Source organism: Syngnathus floridae, chromosome 9, assembly GCF_059516105.1.
Source record: "Syngnathus floridae isolate MCC-2025c chromosome 9, RoL_Sflo_1.0, whole genome shotgun sequence".
NCBI classification, from domain to species: Eukaryota; Metazoa; Chordata; class Actinopteri; order Syngnathiformes; family Syngnathidae; genus Syngnathus; species Syngnathus floridae.
In genome coordinates, this window is record NC_142421.1 from 7,688,850 (window position 1) to 7,708,649 (window position 19,800).

Below are 19,800 nucleotides of genomic sequence, written 5' to 3' on the forward strand. Positions count from 1 at the left end.
GACATTTAACGACCAAATCAGCGTCATTAAAAATAAAAAAAATTAATCAACTTATTTTTTGAATGTCACTATTCTAAAACGAAGATTTAAACGAAGAATGAGGAAAAGGAGGAACTTGTTCAAATCTGAAATGCGTTTGAACTGTATTTAAGATTTTATGCAAAACCAAGTTTCGACACTTCCGTTGAAGGTTATCTATATTTAAGATTCCAAGTTAATTATTCGCCACAAAGCAGGCGGATGCGGCAATAATATACATTTTACATTTAACGTAAAAATTCTTCCGCGACATCAGCGTGTTTTACTTATTTCTGACACCTCAGCGTCTATAAAATGTATTTACAAAAGTCCTGAAAGACGACAGTGAGGTAACGTAACGAAAGCAAGGTTAGCTGCCTTTAAATTTGCCTGATGAAAAGGGTTTAACAGTTGCCTCTCAAAACACAAACCCACATACATTCTAACATTATTATTTGGGAGGTTAAAACATACAGATAATTGTTTGTAGTTCCTTAAATTTTTTGGCATAAAATAATATCTCAAGTTGGGTATGCGTTTTGTTGGTTCAGGCAGCCCCTCGGCTTTTCCTGTCTAGTGGCAACATCACAACTTGTCGACTAAACCGGAGTCAGCAGGTAAAAGTTAAACTATTTTACCGAACTTTTTTACTCATAAGCTTTTCTCTGTATCTAATTTTGTGTCATATTATTGTATACCTTTAACATTCATTGTATATATTGCCGATTCCAAAAGCTGCAAGTTCGGGAAGTGGTTGAAGTAAACTATGTTGACTGAGTTGTTCAGATTTTCACTCAGTGTGATTATGTGACACTTTTCTTTATGACGCCATCAGTTTTGAATCAATATGGAAAACAGAAAAATAATTTTGTGTAAATGCTTTAAAAGTACTGACGTGCGTCATTGTAACCCTGCTTTGTTGACAACAACAACAACAACAATAACCTTATTGTTTCAGCTGAGATGATCCACAGTGTGTTCCTCATTAATTACACGGGAGACATCTTCCTGGAGAAACACTGGAAGAGCGTCATCAACCGGAGTGTGTGCGACTATTTCTTCGAAGCTAAAGAAAAAGCACTGGAGCCCGAGAATGTGCCTCCCATCCTGCAGACCCCGCACCACTATCTCATAAATATATACAGAGGGAAGCTCTTCTTCCTCGCTGTCATCCAGACTGAAGTGCCACCACTGTTTGTCATTGAATTCCTGCACAGGGTTGCAGAGACACTTCAGGTAAGAGGTAGACACACGTTTCAAGGATATACACCAAATCCTCAAACGGCTTTGCATACAACAGGACTACTTTGGCGAATGCTCTGAAAGCGTGATCAAAGACAACCTGGTGACGGTGTACGAAATCCTGGAAGAGATGCTGGACAACGGTTTTCCGCTGGCAACTGAGTCCAACGTCCTGAAGGAGATGATCAGACCTCCCACCATCCTCCGATCAGTCGTCAATACTCTCACAGGTAAATAGATGGCGGATGATGTTTACTTGATCTCAAAATGTGCGTGAATACAGTCCAAAACTTGTGTTTCTTCTCAGGGGGAAGCAATCTTGGAGACACGCTTCCCACGGGCCAGTTGTCCAATATTCCCTGGAGGCGCGTTGGTGTGAAATACACCAACAATGAAGCATACTTTGACGTCATTGAGGAAATAGATGCCATTTTGGACAAATCAGGTTTGTAGATGCTCCCTACTGAGACATCCACTGTCGACTGAGCAACACAAATAAAAATGGATGGATGGATGGATGAGTCCACACTGTCACGGTCATATGTCATGTGAGGTCCATTTTAATAAACTGTGCTTGTTGTTCAGGTTCCACAGTGTTTGCAGAGATTCAAGGTGTGATTGAAGCCTGCGTCAGACTCACAGGGATGCCCGACCTCACGCTGTCCTTTATGGTGAGCGCTTAGCTTTAATAGATACAGTACAATGGTGCCTTGACTTAAAAATGAAAATGCCAATATAAGAACAACAGTTTGTGTCATGATTATGTGCATTTAACGGTTAAAGGTTTGCAAATGATCCCACATTTTTGCTTTATGAATTGAAGAATCCCCGTCTCCTGGACGACGTCAGCTTTCACCCATGCGTCCGTTTCAAGCGCTGGGAATCGGAGCGCGTCCTCTCTTTCATCCCGCCCGACGGCAACTTTACCCTCATGACCTATCACGTCAGCTCACAAAAGTAAGCGCAGACAATACTGAATAACTTCACCTCTCGCTGTTTGTCTCCATCTTACTTATTCCAAAAAACCTTCAATATCCTTTTGGGATCATTTCAACCAACCGCCGTTGCCTTCCCCAGTCTTGTCGCCATTCCGGTTTACGTGAAGCAGAACATCAGCTTTATGGAGACAGGCCCTTGCGGCCGTCTGGACATCACAATCGGACCCAAGCAGACGATGGGGAAGACGGTGGAGGGACTGCTGGTCACCATCCACATGCCCAAAGCTGTGCTCAATGCCAACCTCACTGCCACGCAGGGGAACTACACATATGACCTCGCCACCAAGGTGAATGCCCATTCAGCTCATAAGATGCCATTCGTTTGGGTCTTGCCAATAAATCAGGGACTGAGGAATCATTATATACCACTCACTCAGAAAGGTACAATGGATGTCTTTTACCACTATCATGCAACCTGACTATACGTATCATGAACAAAGTACGGTACTTTATATCCTGCTCACTTAAAAATGTGGTTCATTTGCTACGACATAGCTTTAGTTGTGTTACTGAAAGCACCCCTGCGTGCTTTTGTGTAGGTCTTGGTGTGGGACGTGGGCAAACTAAACCCCCAGAAGCTTCCAAACCTGCGAGGCAGCCTGAGCGTGCAATCGGGTGCTCCAAAACCGGAGGAGAACCCCTCGCTCAACATTGACATGAAAATTCAGCAGCTAGCCATATCAGGTGATACAAATAACGGGTCAGTGTCACAATGTGTTGTTCCAATAATGAACACAATGAACATTTGTTCCCCGCAGGTCTGAAGGTGAACCGTCTGGACATGTATGGGGAGAAGTACAAACCCTTTAAAGGGGTCAAATACCTCACTAAAGCTGGGAAATTCCAAGTGAGGACCTGACTTAGTCACCGCTCCACAATCGTGCTCTAGACTCGACGCTCCAAATCTATCCAAACCTCTCTCAACATTGTTCACAAATCATTTTGCATTTTAACAGTTATTTATTAAATCCATGTTATGGCATTACAGGCTCTGTACATAAAAGTGGCTTATTTGTAGCCTCTAAAGGGAAGCCTTAGTTATAATAATAACAATATTAATACTATAAATCACCTTGCTATGTGACCAATTCCTCCGAATGTGTTTTTTCTTAAGGGAATGTGTTGCTTTGTAAATGAGCCCACACAATCATTCTTAAAATATTGCTTGCACCTTGCCTTTGTTTATCATTGTTTTCTACTTATATTGTGAAAAACTACGCAATGCCTTAGTACACCTTGGAAATGTGGCCTTGTAAGGTGCTTTCTTCAGGACTGGAAAGCAATCTGTTTTATGGCATAGTTATCTGCTAACTATTATGCCAGGTTCTGATTGGCTGTGGAGAACGCCGACTTAGAAATATGCACAATCTTTATGTGGTCTTGAATGCAACTTTCTATCTTACTTATTCTTGCTTTTGCACAAGCCTTTCTCTGTGAAAAAAAAGTTCACTATCAGTCTAAGTGCACAAGAGGTATTATAAAAACATTTGAGAATATAACTTACTCTACTTGTGTGTAATTTTTTTTTTTTACATGAATGTGCATGTCACCATGCAATTTTGGATTGTCGCTGTTTTCTGCAGTGGTTCACAAGATTTCCCTTTTGTTGCAATGCGTACATGAAAATCTTGAAAATGCATCTATACAAGTCAGCAATATAAATGAAAAAGCAGAATAAAATTCTATTGAATAGTAAAATTCCTTTAGGTGGTTATTTGATTTGGTTGAAACGTTTGAATAGAAAAAAAAAATTGAAGTGCTGGAAACAGTTTTTGATATCTAATAGTGTCAGGTGTTGCAACATTTCTTGGCTCAAAGTCATTCATAATCAGTCTTTTTATTCTTCCAAGGCACAAACAGCGCATGTGTTTGCATGGCCAAGAGCTTTCGGGATACATTCAGGGTGCATGAGACACATCACACATGTACACATGTACATACTGTAATGTACATAACACACTGTCGCTCTCAGCAAGCGGCTGCTACATGCTCACTACATTCAGTCCCTTTAATGCCGTGCTTGTTTCTACTCACGTGTGCACACACGCACTGATTCTCCATTTAGAAGTTATATTTGCCCAGCAATCATACAAAAGTTGATATAAATCATAAAATGAAAGTGAAACAAGAGCTTGTGGTTGCATGTAATTTGGTTAATTGTGACGCCACCACTCCAAATACACGATGACCCCCCCCCCAGAACAGTTCAACTGTTAAGGAGATAGGACATACAGGAAAATAAATGTTATATATATTGCTAAAAAAATATGTGAAATATGACAGAATAAAATGTATGATGGTGGTAATGGGCTGTTGAAGCGTTATAAATTTAAAATGTAGTTGTGTCATGTCCAATGCATTATTTGGCTTTAAAATTAAATAAAAAACAATAAGTAGCCATAAAAATTTCACAGTTTAAATAGGGATGGACATTTGATTGGCTATGAACATAATTTTAATTTGAATATGTTTCAACAATCTGAATGATCTTAACTCCTTCCATGCCAGAATTTGTTGAAGAGTTGTGTCTTAACTTTCCATAGACCTGTGTAGTCATCAATGTTGTTTTTCTTTAAATAGCAAATTGACCCTGAGACAGTCTTGCACTCCAATTTACATAAATTAAAATGGCTAATTACCAGTAAATTTGATCATTATGCCCATCCCTATTAACAATAATGAGTTGTCATGCACACAGCTAATGCTAAGCAAATAATTTGTTACTTCGGCAATCACTCAATCATGAACTAAAACATTTCATCGCCAACCATTTCCAATCCAGAAGACTTCATATAGTTCAAGTATAAGCGAATTGTAGGCGATGATGTCATACCTTCAAATCGACACTCAATCAGCAGCGTTAATCATTCAAAGTAAACATGAGCGGAGGAGAGTGCCGTCCTTAAGCCTTTTAAAGTTGGTGAGGATCTCTCATAGGTGACTATACACACAAAACACAAATCTCTGTTAAACACAAAAGTCCTATCATAATCTCTCAAGTTGCCTTTTAGAAAATAGAAAACATCTTCATGCAAAAAATATATTGCTACCTGCAATCAACATACCAAAAATATATATTAATAAAAACGCTTCCTTCGTGTCCACTTAAAACCAGACAGGAAGAGCTTTAAATGAAGCACATCTACAGTGGATGATGGAGAATCATCTATGTTGCTACTTCATTATTTTTGTGTGCTGCTGTTCACAAAGTCATTGCTGCCTTCATTGGTACCAGGGGGTTTTGCGTACCCAGCGGAGGGTGAATCCTGCATCCGTGCGGATCTTGATGGAGGCTGCCTCAGCTTCCCTCACAGTCTCCTTTACGGACTGCATCAGGTTCTGGGCGTTGTGGACCAGCATCTCTGTGGCCTGCACCAATCAACGAGACGATGGGAAGGGAGTCATGACACCAGAATTAATTTTAGTTTGAATTCGTTATGGGGGACATGATATGGAAAACACATTTTGTTGTTTGTTTAGTCTCTAATGCCTGCAAACCCATAAAGTGTGACAATAATGGTAATTTATTTCAAACTATGCACCGTGATCAAATAGTCAAATGAACATTTTACCTGCTCGGACTCCTCTTCACTAATGTTTGTTCTACCCAACATAGTTGCTTTCACGGTGGAGAGGATCTTCAACTGAGTACTGATGGTGGGGATCCGCTCACACACCTTCAACAAGAAAAACAAAAATGAGAAAAAAATATTTCGGATTTCAGTGGATGGCTTGTCTTCCAAATAGTGTTTTATCGTTGGGGCAAGCAATTGCAGCAGTGCTCTACAAATCCTGCAGAGGGCAGTATTGTAAAAAATAATGTTTCTCACAAAGGATTATTCAACAAATAGTAATATTAGTAAAAAATATATTTTTGTTGTTTGTGCTTATTAGAAAAGCACATCAAACAACAAGAAAGGTTATTGTCATTTTCTGTGTCCCATTTTCGTATTAAAAACCAACCTGCAGCAGGTTGGTCCTGATGCGTCTATCCGTGCACTGCTTGGCCACTTCCTTGGCGAGTCTCGTCACCTCGTCCGATGCCTTGGCGATGTCCTTGGCACATTGGATCAACGCTCGCTTGTTTCCGCTGCCGCCGCGCACCAGCCGGGACATCTCGGCCATCAGCAGAGCCATGCGCTTGGCGGCCGCGATGATGTCGTTGCCCTGAGACAAGGGAGTCATAAGATGAGGAGAATCTCCAAGTATAATATTAAAGGATGGTTAAAAATCATGAAAATGTTAATGGCAAGCATCCATTTAGTCATTTGCATGCAGTATGCACACAGAATATCGTAAAATTCCCATGCATGCTGAACCGTTTCTCAGTGCTTTAAGGTTAGTAACCATGACATCACCCAGACCTCTTTGGGAAACTGTCATCCTTGGCATCACTGGTTGCCATGCCAACGAGTGATTGACAACAGCAAGATTCCTATATAAGGGCGGGAAATCCTGAAGCTACTTGGGCATAGTGGTGCATCGATTTAAAAAAAAGCCATTCCATCAAGTGTCAACCTTTAGTACAACTTTAGCATCTGAGCAGCCACAGCTGGTTGGAGGTTGCCATGGTAGCGGCAGATGCAATCGGTTTGAGTGACGCTTTGTTTTTGCATGCGTGTGGAGAGAGAAGTGGTGGAGTCAAATAATCCAGCGGCAAAAATGCGCTTGTGACGTCAAGTCAGACCTTGCTAGACCACTTGCGCGCCTCCTGGTGCAGAGCCTGGGCGGCCGCCAGCATGGGTTGATTGACAGGCTGGTTGGAGGGCATCAGCAGCAGCTCGGGCTCATAGTCATCCTCACCATCAGTAAACTCATCTTCTTCGTCTACCTCTACTGCCTCCTGGCAGGGCAAGGCGGGGAAGGGGTGTATTGCCAGTGGTTGGATTGATTGGGGAGGGAAGGGGGAGGAGGGGAGAGAGCCAGGAGGCGTTTAGTACACCACGAGAAGCAGTAGGTGGAAGAACAGAGGCAGAATTGAAGGAGGAGTACAGGCATCATGGAGGAGTAGGAAGGGAAGGCGGGACTGCGCAGTGAAGGCAAGGCGGGGAGGATAATATACTAGGGCTGCAGCTGTGACCCTGAGGTTGTGATCTAACAGGAACGAGGTCTCCCTCCACAATACGAGTGGGACGCAATAAAAGTGATAGTTTCCGCCAATGTGCATAGCTATACGAGACCCGGCAACAATTGCTAGAATCTGAATTGGGCTGAGAGACTGCCAGGGCATATAAAGGTGTACAAAAATTCATTTACATTGAAAATCTTCTAATGAAACAGCAAGTGGGAGGAAGCTGGAGTACCCAGAAATGCAGATTTGAACCCAAATGTTCTGACTGTAATTCTTGGATTATGCAAGTGTATTTAATGAATTGCCCACTTGGTTCTTGTTTAATTACCAGATGACAGTTTCCATTCTTCTTCTGAAATTGGAATCAAGCCCCCTGATGTCCACATTTCAGTATCAACATGACTCACGATATATGAATTCACAGTCAACAGAGACAACATATTCCATGACCACAATAGTAAAAGTCAGTTGTGCAAATTGAGGTCAATATGCATATGTGAACCGACCTTGCTGGACCACTTGCGGGCCTCGTCGTGCAGCTGTTTGGCGGCCACCATCATGGGCTCACTCACAACCTCTCCAGCCTTCTGCTCCGGGAACTCTTCATCCTTTTCCTCGGGAGGAGGAGGACGCGGGGGCGGTACCTCGCCCTCTGGCAGGGGCGGCTTGGGTGGAGCCTGCTCATCACTCACCTGGAAGAAAAACAGGTCCAAATTCCATGAAGAGACTAGACACGAAACACATACGGTGAATAAGTGTTGGACTCACTTGGAGCTGATCGAGGTCAGGCGGCGGAGGGGGGAAATCCAGCTCCTGAGGTTGGAAGGCCTCTCTGACTTTTCCCACAGCAGCCAGGATCCTTAGACAGGAGTCCAAATAGGCCTTCTGCAGCCCTGTGGAAGGGTCAGAGGTCATCCAGTATCATACAGAGATTGTTTATGGCTTCTACTGAGTGTGTGTACCTTTATCTTGAATGTTGCCAGCCACCGCCTTGGCATCCATGACCATGGGGGAGATGGTGTGAGACAGGACATCTGACGCGTGTTTCACCAAGTCCCTGAAGCGCGGATCCTCCGAGTTCTCCACTTCCCTCTTGGCCACCAACAGAACACGATTGGCTCGCCGCGCGATGCTCGTCGCCCCGGCAACAAGCATTTGGGGCTGAACATTCGCCATGGCAACTCGGCACTTGTCGATGTCTTTCTTGATGGCTTCCTCGGATGCGTCCAGCAATGACTTGGTATCTATGGCTTCATCAACAAGACCTGCACTCACAAAGACACACAAATAGGAAATATGAACAATAAAAGTGAGCCAAAAAAAAACTAAATTTAATCTAATTTAGTAGTACCTGTTGATTCCAACATCTTAAAAGGATCTCACCTGTGAGTTTCTCTACATTGTCAATCCACTGGTTCTTCATGGTGTCAAAGTGCTCGTATGCCGCTTTATTCCCAGGATTCTTCAACAAGATCCGAGCAGCAGAAGTTACCTAGACCAGGGGCGGACTTGCATTAGGCAAACACGTCAAAATATTAAAAAAGATTATTCCATCTTTTTACTTTTGAGAAAATTCACTTGTGAGATACTGGTGATTTAAAAAGAAACAAGCACCTGCGGCGTGAGCTCACGTGCATGTTTGACCGCTGCATGGATCCCCTCCACTGTGCTCTTATTGGCCGTTCCCACAGCAGCTGCCTTCTCAGCTGTAGCCCCCAGACGACCTGCATGGGCCTCAAAATTCCCAGCACGCTCCTCAAAAACCTACAAGGACACAGATGACTCAAACAGTACTTCTTCACTGCTCGTCTTGTGAATCTGTGAACATCACAACTGACCTCATCTCTGTTGGGGGCATCCGGGGGTGCGGTTGCGGACACGGCCAGCAATTTGATAGGCGTTGTGGTATCACTGAAGACATCAGATACTTCCTGGGTCATCACCTCCTGCATTTTGTGCCGCAGATCCTGGTGTAGGAAGAAACGCCATGATATGACCACTGGGTGGCGCTCTTTCCCAGTGCATGCTGAAACCTGAGCTTATCTGTTTATACTTCGGGGTAATAAAAGTTTTGGTCTTAGGCCCACCATATATATTTTTAATCATATTCTACTTCCTAGACATAAATTACCAAGTAGGATATAGTTAGAAGGTATGTGCTGTCAAACATTTAACAAGATTGTGATTCTTAAGAATATAAAGAAAACAGTTCTTATATGAACTACCTTAAGGCTGTCATGTAGCTGTGCGGCAGTCGCTCGAGCGTGGGGGGCCTCGGCTTCTCCCCTGCCAGCCATTTCAGCCAAGGATGTCATGAGAGCCTCCGTTCTGTCGCAGCGTCCCATCATGTCCTGGCGGTATGGCCCCAAGAGGCCTCCTGCCAGTCTCCTGCCTTCTCCAACCATCCCTCTGATAGCCGCCTGACCTGAAGACACGTAAATTCATCAGAGGTCGTCCTTCATATCACATTTAAATACTGGCTTGCTCCTGGATAAAAACAAACACATCTATAGAGGTGATGAGGTAGGGAAAATAAAAAAAAAATGCATTCAAACAAGGATTCAAAATGTGATGATTTTTTTTGCAGACCATAATAAAATTTGACAATTGCTGTTTTGAAGTCATGAATATTTAAAGAATGAAGGTGCATCATCAGTCGAAGGTAAAAAGTGGAAGCCAGTACCTGTGTTCCACTCTAGTCTCTCACACTCTGTTCCCGAGAAGCAGCGTGGGAGGGAACAGGTGACGATTAAAAAAACAGACACACAAGCAAGAATTTGAATATGTTTTTCTTACTGAATGTTTTTACGCCTCAGGGTTTCTTTAGCCTGTTGCATGGTGTTATTTTAAATAGGTGGCAGCACTTTTCTTTCTAAATGGCAACTACAGTTGCTCAATAAGTGTCGGTCGGGTTTTCCAGAACCCTCACTCACCTACACCTCGGTCATCCACTCCAGGATTAGCGACCCAACGCAGTGCTTGCTCCATTTTGCCCTCCAGAGTAACTGCAGGTTTGGCGGGCCTCATGTTGGCCACAGCTCGGTTGGTCTTGGCCTGCAGGGTCAGCAGGGCCGCCCCGATTTGCTTTGCCAAGGCACGAGCTTCCGGACTGTCACCTTTACCTCTGAGACAATACAACCCGAAAAAAAATATTGCATAAAGATGTGCATAAATAGGAGCATCAAATAAGAAGGGAAATAAGGTGTTCTAAGAAATAAGTCTTCTCCACCTTTAAGGGCAACATAAATAAATGTGTTCATGTTAATTTGTTAGAAGCCCAACTTTTTATTAACCCTCGGTTAGAGAATCATCCCTAAAGGGAAATAACATTGATGTTGATGCAACTAGTTTCCTTTTATGGTCATTGAATTCAGAATCTAAAGAATTAATGATTCATGCTGTTATGACTCGTTGAATTTGAGGAACAAGGCAGGTCATTTTTTTGAATAAGTTGCTCAAACTTCAATGAGATATTTCTCTTTAATTTCCGCAAAACCATTTTAAGAACAACCCCTTTGGTTTGTCACCGTATTCAAACATTTTAGCAACCTTATCCTTGGAGGACTGCCGAAAGTTGACAGGCAACAACATAACCTCCAGGCAGGTAAAATGTGCCATGCATTGGTCACACAAGGCTGCATTCTAATCCTGGGAATGAAGGGTCTTCCAATTAGATAAAAACACAGCACAGTCATTAATGTCAGAGGAAGAAAAATCTACTAAATAAACATACTGTTTGCGAAGCTCCACAAGTCTGGCGGTGAGGCCTGCGATCTCACTGATAGAACGCAGGATGTCGTCTCTGTCTTTGGGGTCTTCACACAGGTCGGCAATGCGTTTGGCTTCTGCGAGTAACGCCCGGATGTTCTCCTCACCTTCCAGACCGCCGTTCGGGTCAGCCAACCAGGCCTTAAAAAAATAACGCCATCATAAATATTAGTCTGTAAATGTTTCAGGAACAAAATTCAACGTGGTGTTGTTTGATGAGACCTGTGCGGCATCCAGTCTCCTCGCGATGGCTTGCTTGGCATTGATAAGAGCTTCCAGTCTTCGAGCAGCATTGTCCACTTTGGCAAATAACAAGTCTAAACCCTGAGAGCATTGGCTGGCACGTTGGACACACGCCTGGCTTGGACCCTGGCCTCTGCCGCAGATAATAAATACATGTAAATATTTTTCCAGTGGTGGCAACAATAGTCTTTTCATACTAAGCGTGCAATACCTGACTCGAAGATCGGCAATCTGGTCAGTCATTTGTCCCAGAGCTTTGTGTGTTGCCAAAATATCCTTCCTCTCCTTCCCGGCACAAAGTTCTCCCACCTTTCCCGCCTCGTCCAGAATCACACGCAATGCGACCTCACCCGGTTCACCTGAAGGTGGTGGTGGTGTCAATAGGTCAATGAAGGTCAAGGCCAACATAAATGTAGCCCACTCTGATACAAACCTGGTTGTCCATAGGGGTCTTTCAGCCAACCTTTCGCTTGGATCATTTTCGATTCAATCAAGGCCAACGATCTCTTCAATGCTTCCATATCCTAAAAAAAATATTAAAATACAAAAGTAAATATTTATTATTACCGTCAAATAATAAGGGAAAACACATATTCTATTATTTATAACCTTTTTTTGATTGCTATTAAATCACTGATTTGTGATTGTGACAATCTTCTGGATTTAGAGATTGGACCATTAAATAAATAAATAAATAAATGGATAAATAAATAAATAAACAAACAGCATGATACTCTATATTGTATCACAATCAACGATATTGATATAAATAAACATTGAAGATGCGTAAATTTCAACATTTATGTTTTCTGCTTAAATCTGTGGGGTTTTTTGGACAGCAATGTTATTCCCTTTTTTTGTGGTAAACGTTACACAATTATTTTTTTTTTAGTGGTTTCTGAGTCATTTGTTTGAATGACTTCAACCACTTTGGTGCCCAAGATGTCATATTAACAGATAAAAATAGCGCAAAACATAGCCTCACTGAAAGAGGAAGACGCAATATTAGGATGTTGCTGGCATTTGTTATCAGTGTTAGCACAACACAAATAATACAAATAATATAAAATAGCAGCTAATTTGGACTGCACCAACAACTGCTTCATCTTAACCGTAAACTCCAGTTTGCGTCGATAGCTTTATGAAATAATTAAGGCCACAAATCATCAATTAATCGAGTTTATAAATCACTCAAGCTAAATTAGTCACAGCAGTCATTAAAACACTACGTACATGCCATCAAAACAAAACATGCGATTATCTTTATTATAAAGTTGTAGTTTGGTAAAAAATAACAAAAAATTGGATGTATCAAAATATTAATTTTCCCCCAAAAATAATAGAGAAAAATATTTCCCTTCCAGTTCAGAGGACGATAAAACGAGTGAGTGGAAACATTCAATAGGTCATGTATTACGGATGTGTCTGGAGCAGCTTATTTTATATAATTCATGACCCGGGGAGTTAGGGGCTGGGCAGCCCTTTATGATGACTGGAACTGGCAACAATATGTGCACAGCAACCACTCAGACACACAAAGACAAATCATTGTGTGGACCGGTTATGTGTGTTGAAACATGCAGAGTGACAAGTTGGACGAGGGAAATTGATCTTATCATCTCTGATGTTCTAAAATAAATAAATAAATGGTGGGGAGGGCAACAAAATATTTTCTGAGTGAAGTCATTTTGACTGAACAATATCTTGTGTAACACACTGACAGTATGAGCTGGAGAGAAAATACAGTAAATGAAGATACTTGACGGTAAGAATAATTAATTAAATATTGCAATTAAAGTGACTGTACTGTTCGGTATTCAAGTATCTATTATTTTTCACAGCTTTCTATTCTACTCAGTAAATTAAAAAAAAAATCTGTACTTCTTAGTTCTTACTTTGCCAGAATAGGTTCATCTTTTTTTTTTTTTTACTTAAATGATTTGAAGCAGTACTTTTACATGAAGATAGAGGGTAGGTATTTTTGTCACCTCTGCTCAAATCACACAAACAGATGGACATAAAACACATAGTGATGAGTTACATATGTACAGAACATCATCACATTAGCTGACTGAAACACGGGACATACAGGTTATTGCGTACCAACCAGCATGGCATTTACACTAAAATGTGTTAAACCAAGTGGCACAAACACGAGCACTGGAGGCTGCAGATGGGGAGAGAAGCAGGCTTACCTTCTACAAGGAGGGAAAATAATGGAGGAGAAAAGTACAGAAAGAAAAAGGAAAAGGGGGTTACACCAACAAGCAAAAAGAAAAAGTGAATCACAGAAGGTAGAGAGATGCTCTCTGCAGCAAAGAGGCTTGTATGGCTAAGACTATGTGTGTGTGTGTGTGTGTGTTGTGAGCAGGCCTTCCACATTAAAACTGCAATTAGATAAATGTGTAGGGATTAACTTGAGAGGGTTTAAAATGAGAATCCGCATAGCTGAGTGGCACCTTATTGGCCCAGGCATCTTCGTCCCACGTGGTAAGCTGTAAAACTCGGATAATCTCGGTGATCTCGCCGCTCATCTTCTCGAAGGTAAAGCGGCGGTTCCTCTCAGCCTCCTCCACGCCGGCACCACGCCCGCTCTTGGTTGCCACGAAAATCTTTATCGCTGAGGACGGAAAGATGAATTGGGCATGTCATTGGAAAGTTTCATTGGTTGCTTTCCAGTTTGGCTGCTTATTTCTTCCCAGATGAGTTGAAACTATGACAACTGTAAATTCACCATCAATAATTTCTCCTTCCGATATGCAGGCCGTAATGGCCTTGGTGTTCCAACACTTTTGTCGATACTCCAGTGTTGCCCAGCTCTTGTTAGTCGATCCAGGACAACAAGCAGCAGCGTGCGTGCTTGTAGTCAATCTTACAGTTCAAGGCAACTAATGACTGTAATGATCCGTGTTGCTATAACGACCGTGCGGCATGCTCAGTGACCCGCTCTCTTTGGCTTTTTTGTGGCGCAGTCGGACCCACACACACACGTGGACACACACATACACGCACGCACACTCTCACCTGATATCAGGACAGGCAGCAGCTCTTTCACCGTGCTCATGGAGTTGATGAGCATCTGTCTGTGCTCCTGGTGTGTCAGCTCCTGCTGCCTCTCCTCGATCATCTTCGACATCTTGGTCATCCCTGAGCAAAGGCAAGCAAACAATAATTTAGTCATGCATGCAAATTCCTTCCAATGGTGATGATGATTAGCCTGTTGGCTTACACCAGGTTGAAATTTGTTTGCATGCTGAACTCATTTTCTGCAGATTTACATATATTAACACAAAACATAGAATGCAGTGGGCGATTTTTCACTTTTGGTTATATTTTTAGTGATTAACGATTTATCCTAATAACAGCATTTGGACTTGATTTGATGGACATCATTGCTGTTTAGAAACAGTTCTTGCCAACCTGGTCCCAGGTTTTTAGTGTACGTGACGAGGTCCTCCATAGTTTCCACCACTTCGGATACCGTCAGATACTCCATTATACCTTTGCATACCCGAATAATCTTACGCACCTGGAACAGAACACACATCATCAATGATAAACATACTCGGAGTATTAAAGCATATTATCGCTGTTCCTCAAGTTGCCCCCTGTCCATGTGTGTGTGTGCAGCCTTGTGATTTCTGTTTAACTATAAAACTATAAAAAGTTTGCTCCTTCAAAACGAATGATAAAACACAGTGACGTGCTCAATGTGATTCCACTTAGTAGAAGTTTCAAATATCCAACCCACACATACACACGCGCACACTGATTCTGCATCATGATAGAGAAAACGTCATTTGATCTGACTGATTAAATCTAAGTGAGACTCCCATTACTGAGCTCTGAGCTCAGTTCCTTCTCCCGTGCGGAGCTATAAAAAGCTGTATTTCCCAGAAAGATCACAAGCAGACGAAGACAAACACACCTCGGCCTCATCGAACGTAAGCAGCAGGTCAGACGTGCCCGACAAAATGCCTCGGGATCCGTCGATGAGGTAATCCCGAGCGGGGACAGAGTAGGGGTCCGTCTTCAGCATCTGAGCCGCTTGGACCAGTTTAGAAGACGAGTTCTCCACCCTGCACACACCGGGAACACAGATTTCTTGTTTTCGGTTATATTGTAAACAAAATTTATGATTAAGCAAACGACATAAGGCACAAAAATGTTGGATGTTTTGTTTTTGAGTAGCTCGATGCATACATGTTTTATTAGGTTGAATAAGATGATGAATTTAAGTGCTTGAGAGAAGCCAAGGCACCTCCTCCTTCTTCTGACCCCCACTGGTGAGGGTATCGATGGCTGCTAGTTCATCTATATTTAGTCAGGTTCACATTACACATGCCCCCTCTTCCTTAGCCCTGTGGGTGAGATTTACGATGTGTATGTATACATGTGTGTCTGAGGGTGCACTTTTCACATCTATATCCGTTTTAAAATTTGAAATCTGCTCTTAAGTCGAAAGATAGACAAAGGCAGCTGATCATTTATTATCTAAAAGCCACATGTTATGTTGCTGAACTTGAATCATTGATTTGCATAAATCTGTACGACACTCAATGCAGCCAGATCAATGTCAAGGGTACGGCATTGCTGTGCAGGCTCTTTCCGCCACCCTATTAGACGTTTAGAAGCCTGCTTGGAACACAACAAACAGCCTCACAGCCGGATGGTGCACAAGTCACCCGTGGGTCTCCTCTGACTGAGCACTCAGTTCAGAAGTGGCTCTTTGTTGCAGCTGGGCATGCTGCCATATTTCCTAGCATTAAACTGCCCGGAATCCTCTTCCGTACTTTTCAGAATAAGTTCTCTGTCTCCTCAGTGATAACGTGGATCAATTCCATCACACAGAGTCAATGGTAAACAAGCGTACTTGATGAATGCAGGCGGCATGTCTCTCTTTAGCACCTGGTCCTCGGTGGTTTGAACTGTTTCCTTCCCAACCTGCAACACATAATCGGACCATTAAATGTTTGTATTAATACAGAAAAATATAGTCTTTTAGTATTATATAAAACTTTCACACAATTTACTTGGGTGACGATATGACATTTGGGTGCAGATTTGAATTAAGGTGCACATTTCAGAAAAGGCCAACAACATAAAAATTGAGGACCCACAGATGCAGTCGCTCTACATATAAACACGAAAGCGCGAAGGTGGCCTCACACACTGGAGATGCAATTTCAGGAAGATGATGACATCAGTTTCTCAGTGCCGCATTGGTGAACTTCACTTAATAGACTTTGCGGCCCCCCGAGAGTCACAGGAAGATGCATTCGTAGCGAGAAGCAAACACAAGCACCATCTGGCATCCAATAAAACGGCAAAGGATTCCTTGAAGCTTGCAGGAATGAAGTTTTGCGAGTATAGTAAGCGAGTCCTGATGAAACTTTAGACAAAGAACCTGCTTGAGTGCAAGCGCTTCGTGTAATTGCCATCACTTAGCATCGATTAGTTGATGTGCAATCGCTGCATAGTTAATGTGCAGTTAAGTGTCCGTCGTGTCCACAGTGACATTCCATGTGTTTGTTGGAAAGTTGTGATGCGACCGAGTAGTTTTAAAATAATTGTTAGCTTAATTAGTTTTGCATCAGAATTGTGTGCCAGGAATTATGGCACTTAAGTTGATTAACTTGGAGTGGATAAAAATAAAAATAATTATAGCTGCAAAGAGAGTAAGGGAAGCATAGTGGGAAAGGTAGTGCAGGGTCATCCAATGAATTACATCCCAAACAGAAGCAGGTGACTCTTCTACTCACTTCTCCACAGTAAATCTATTTATTCCTCCCTCCCTCCCTCCCCTCCCCCTAGACGTACTCAGGAATGAGATTGACATCGCCTCCTTGGGGAGCTGAAACTTCCAAGCGCGGCTCCGTCATCGGCACAATTCCAGCGAGCTTGCGCGTTTCCCTACTAATGCACCAGCTAATCTTTTAGATGTTTAGTTGAATCGTCAGCTCACAGACGTGCAGCTTCTCTGACAGATTGACACCATTTTGTTCGCATCTGGAAGAATCTCAGTGACCTACTTTTTATACACATGGCCCACCATGCTGGGGGTGAACAGTGTAACCGTATCAGTATGCAGTGGGACTCTTTTTTACATCTTTGCATCTGATAGCAAAAATAAAAAATCTGAAGGCGCCCATCATGTACAATGAACTTTTTCTTCTCAGTAACCAGCATGCTTTGCACACTTGTTTCTATCTTTCTCATTCATTACAGAGCACTTGTCTCCTTTTCAGCTGCATTGCTGCACAATTAGCAAGCATCATCAGTAGATAAAAATGATCCCCCAAAACTTAAATCCTTAATTACAGCCGATAAGATCAGCTTTCGCTATTTGGTATAGCTTCTCTAAAAAACGCATCAGGGACACATAGACATGCCCGAGGCTGCTATTAGCCTCCCTCTGCTCGCCCTCTGGTTGAATCTACTGAAGTGATCAGAACAAGCAGAGAGATACAGTAATCAACCATCATGGACTTCAGTTTACAACTATATTTATTTATTGGTTGGTTTAGGAGTGGTGAACCTTTTACCCATTAACCCACGTTTCTGTTTTCATAAAGTCCTGTGAAGGACATAAAAAAAATAAACAACTGAATTGTACATTTAGCCTTTCTTCAACAGTTCTTCTAAGATTGTGTTTTTACAATTGCATGGCAGGCTGGTACCCAGTGATTGACTGGCGACCAGTCTAGGGTGTAACCCATCTTGACAAAAAAGTCAGCTGGGACAGACTCCAACTCACCCGTCAACTAAATGAGCTTCAGAAAATAGATGGGAGGATTAAATGTGCTTGTGGGGTGCCAATGGGAAGTACTACTGCAATACTGCTGTGTGTACTCGCATAGCAGTAAAAACTATTTGCTAGTTGGACTATTTTTTTCTTTCTACAATGAAGGTTAACGTTGCCTTGAAATTTTGGTGCAAATCTGGATAAACATGCATCGTATCAAGGATGGTTTTGTCGCTTTTTTCAGTACATTTTTAAAAGCTAAATAATTAAGACCATTTATGAGTTATACAATTGGATTCTGATCCAATATATGTCCCCCAATAAGCCAAACGAAAGACTCTCAAATGTCTCGAGTGTTGTCTCTTGACTGGGCTCGTATTGATTTTGCCAGTCAGTGCACACAGACAAAGTGACCCACTGTGTAATCTCAGTTTAAATTAAATATGACCAATGTGTGTGTCAAATCAATCTTCCGCCCCACAAACTCCATTGAGGATGTCTGAGTGTCCAACTGATTACCAAGAAGGGCAAAGTTGAACATATTATGTTGCGTTTGGTGAGTCACTTTTATATGTTGGTGTGCAAAGATCAAACATCATAAAAAAAATGTCTCGATCTCAAAATGTGATTAAATGTCTAATCTGGTGTTAATTGTACCACGTTGACATGATGAATGTCAAGAGAGCAAACTGGTAGAATAAACTCACATCGACTCACCCGCACAAGGTTGCTGACTGCAGCCTGCACCGCCTGCACCGGTACGGACAGGTCCGGGATGGCTTTCCCGTCCACCTCGCCCTCTTCGTGCATGATGACCAGGTGAGAGATCTGCTGGGCCACCGGCTCCAGGATACTCTCGATGGTCTTGGTATGAAACACCGGCATGGTCAACGACTTTTACCGCAGCCCCCAAAGCACACACGAAAAGGTGATCGGTGGCTTCTTTGCAAAGAAGCCCTCCTTTCTTGCTTTTTATTCTCTCCTCACTCGCGGGAGGAGCAACAACCACGTCTGCTCTGACGGTCAAATCTAGACCCGGGTCCCTCCGGTGGGTCTACCCTTGTCGTGCCAGAAGGAATCACCGCCCTCCGCCCAATCACCGCGAAGACGCAGCTCGCTCCGTGCCTGCGCTATGGAGGAGGCTCGGAACCTGTGCGCGCTCACGCTGCACGCGCATGCACGGGCGCAGCATCGTGCAAGTGACAGCTCTTTCCAAGTTACGTCATGCATGCCTGCCAGTGTGCACCCCCCTCCTCCCCAAAAAGGAAAGGGCTACATTAATGAGAAGAGGAGGGGATTCCTCGATTGGATGAGGACGTTCAGTGCAGTGGCACCAACAGGAGGAATGTGGCATTACACATAAGTGGATAAGACTTTACACTGAAATGTCTACACCCAAATGGCTTACAAAATTAAACATAGTTTTTAGGTGCAAAATTTCAATTTATTGATTTATGAACACTCAAACCTTATTTGCTAATCTATGTTTGCATTGGTCACTCATGCTAGTATTCAGAAAGGTATAAGTATTTTTTAGGTGGTATTACAAGTTTGAAAATCACTGCTCTTCTAGCTAGTAATATTTTATTTGGGGACCCAGTGTGGCCAATTTTAGGTCCCAACCCTACACAGTGTCGAGGACACTGGAACTGAGATGTACCAACGTGAAAGAAACAGAAGAGCCTTTTTTATGAAGCGACAAACTTATATTCGAC

General features: G+C 42.6%; 2 protein-coding genes across 6 annotated transcripts; one reads left to right on the forward strand and one right to left on the reverse strand.

Annotated features, from left to right (window-relative positions):
* The first annotated feature begins 99 nt into the window (after nt 1-99).
* On the forward strand, nt 100-4,540 carry ap3m1 (adaptor related protein complex 3 subunit mu 1). The gene is made up of 9 exons (XM_088385418.1): nt 100-635; nt 977-1,254; nt 1,319-1,490; nt 1,568-1,705; nt 1,846-1,931; nt 2,084-2,217; nt 2,338-2,545; nt 2,798-2,942; nt 3,017-4,540. The coding sequence occupies exons 2-9, from the start codon at nt 982-984 to the stop codon at nt 3,115-3,117; spliced, it is 1,257 nt and encodes a 418-aa protein (XP_088241544.1). The 5' UTR covers nt 100-635; nt 977-981; the 3' UTR covers nt 3,118-4,540.
* Nucleotides 4,077-19,271, reverse strand: LOC148393260 (vinculin-like). Of its 5 annotated transcripts, none has more exons than XM_088385409.1 (23): nt 18,803-19,271; nt 16,214-16,284; nt 15,269-15,419; nt 14,761-14,869; nt 14,365-14,487; nt 13,800-13,960; nt 11,774-11,864; nt 11,552-11,699; nt 11,320-11,473; nt 11,063-11,238; nt 10,879-10,977; nt 10,263-10,453; nt 9,555-9,754; nt 9,168-9,296; nt 8,944-9,093; nt 8,713-8,821; nt 8,292-8,594; nt 8,098-8,222; nt 7,836-8,021; nt 6,946-7,101; nt 6,222-6,425; nt 5,831-5,935; nt 4,077-5,627 (listed from the first exon to the last, which is right to left on the reverse strand). In XM_088385409.1, the coding sequence occupies exons 1-23, from the start codon at nt 18,968-18,970 to the stop codon at nt 5,481-5,483; spliced, it is 3,456 nt and encodes a 1,151-aa protein (XP_088241535.1). In that variant the 5' UTR covers nt 18,971-19,271; the 3' UTR covers nt 4,077-5,480. The 5 variants fall into 5 exon arrangements, with proteins under 5 accessions (XP_088241535.1, XP_088241538.1, XP_088241536.1 ...); XM_088385412.1 differs by having other exon boundaries at nt 18,793-18,892; XM_088385410.1 differs by lacking the exon at nt 10,879-10,977.
* Between the last annotated feature and the right edge of the window lie 529 nt (nt 19,272-19,800).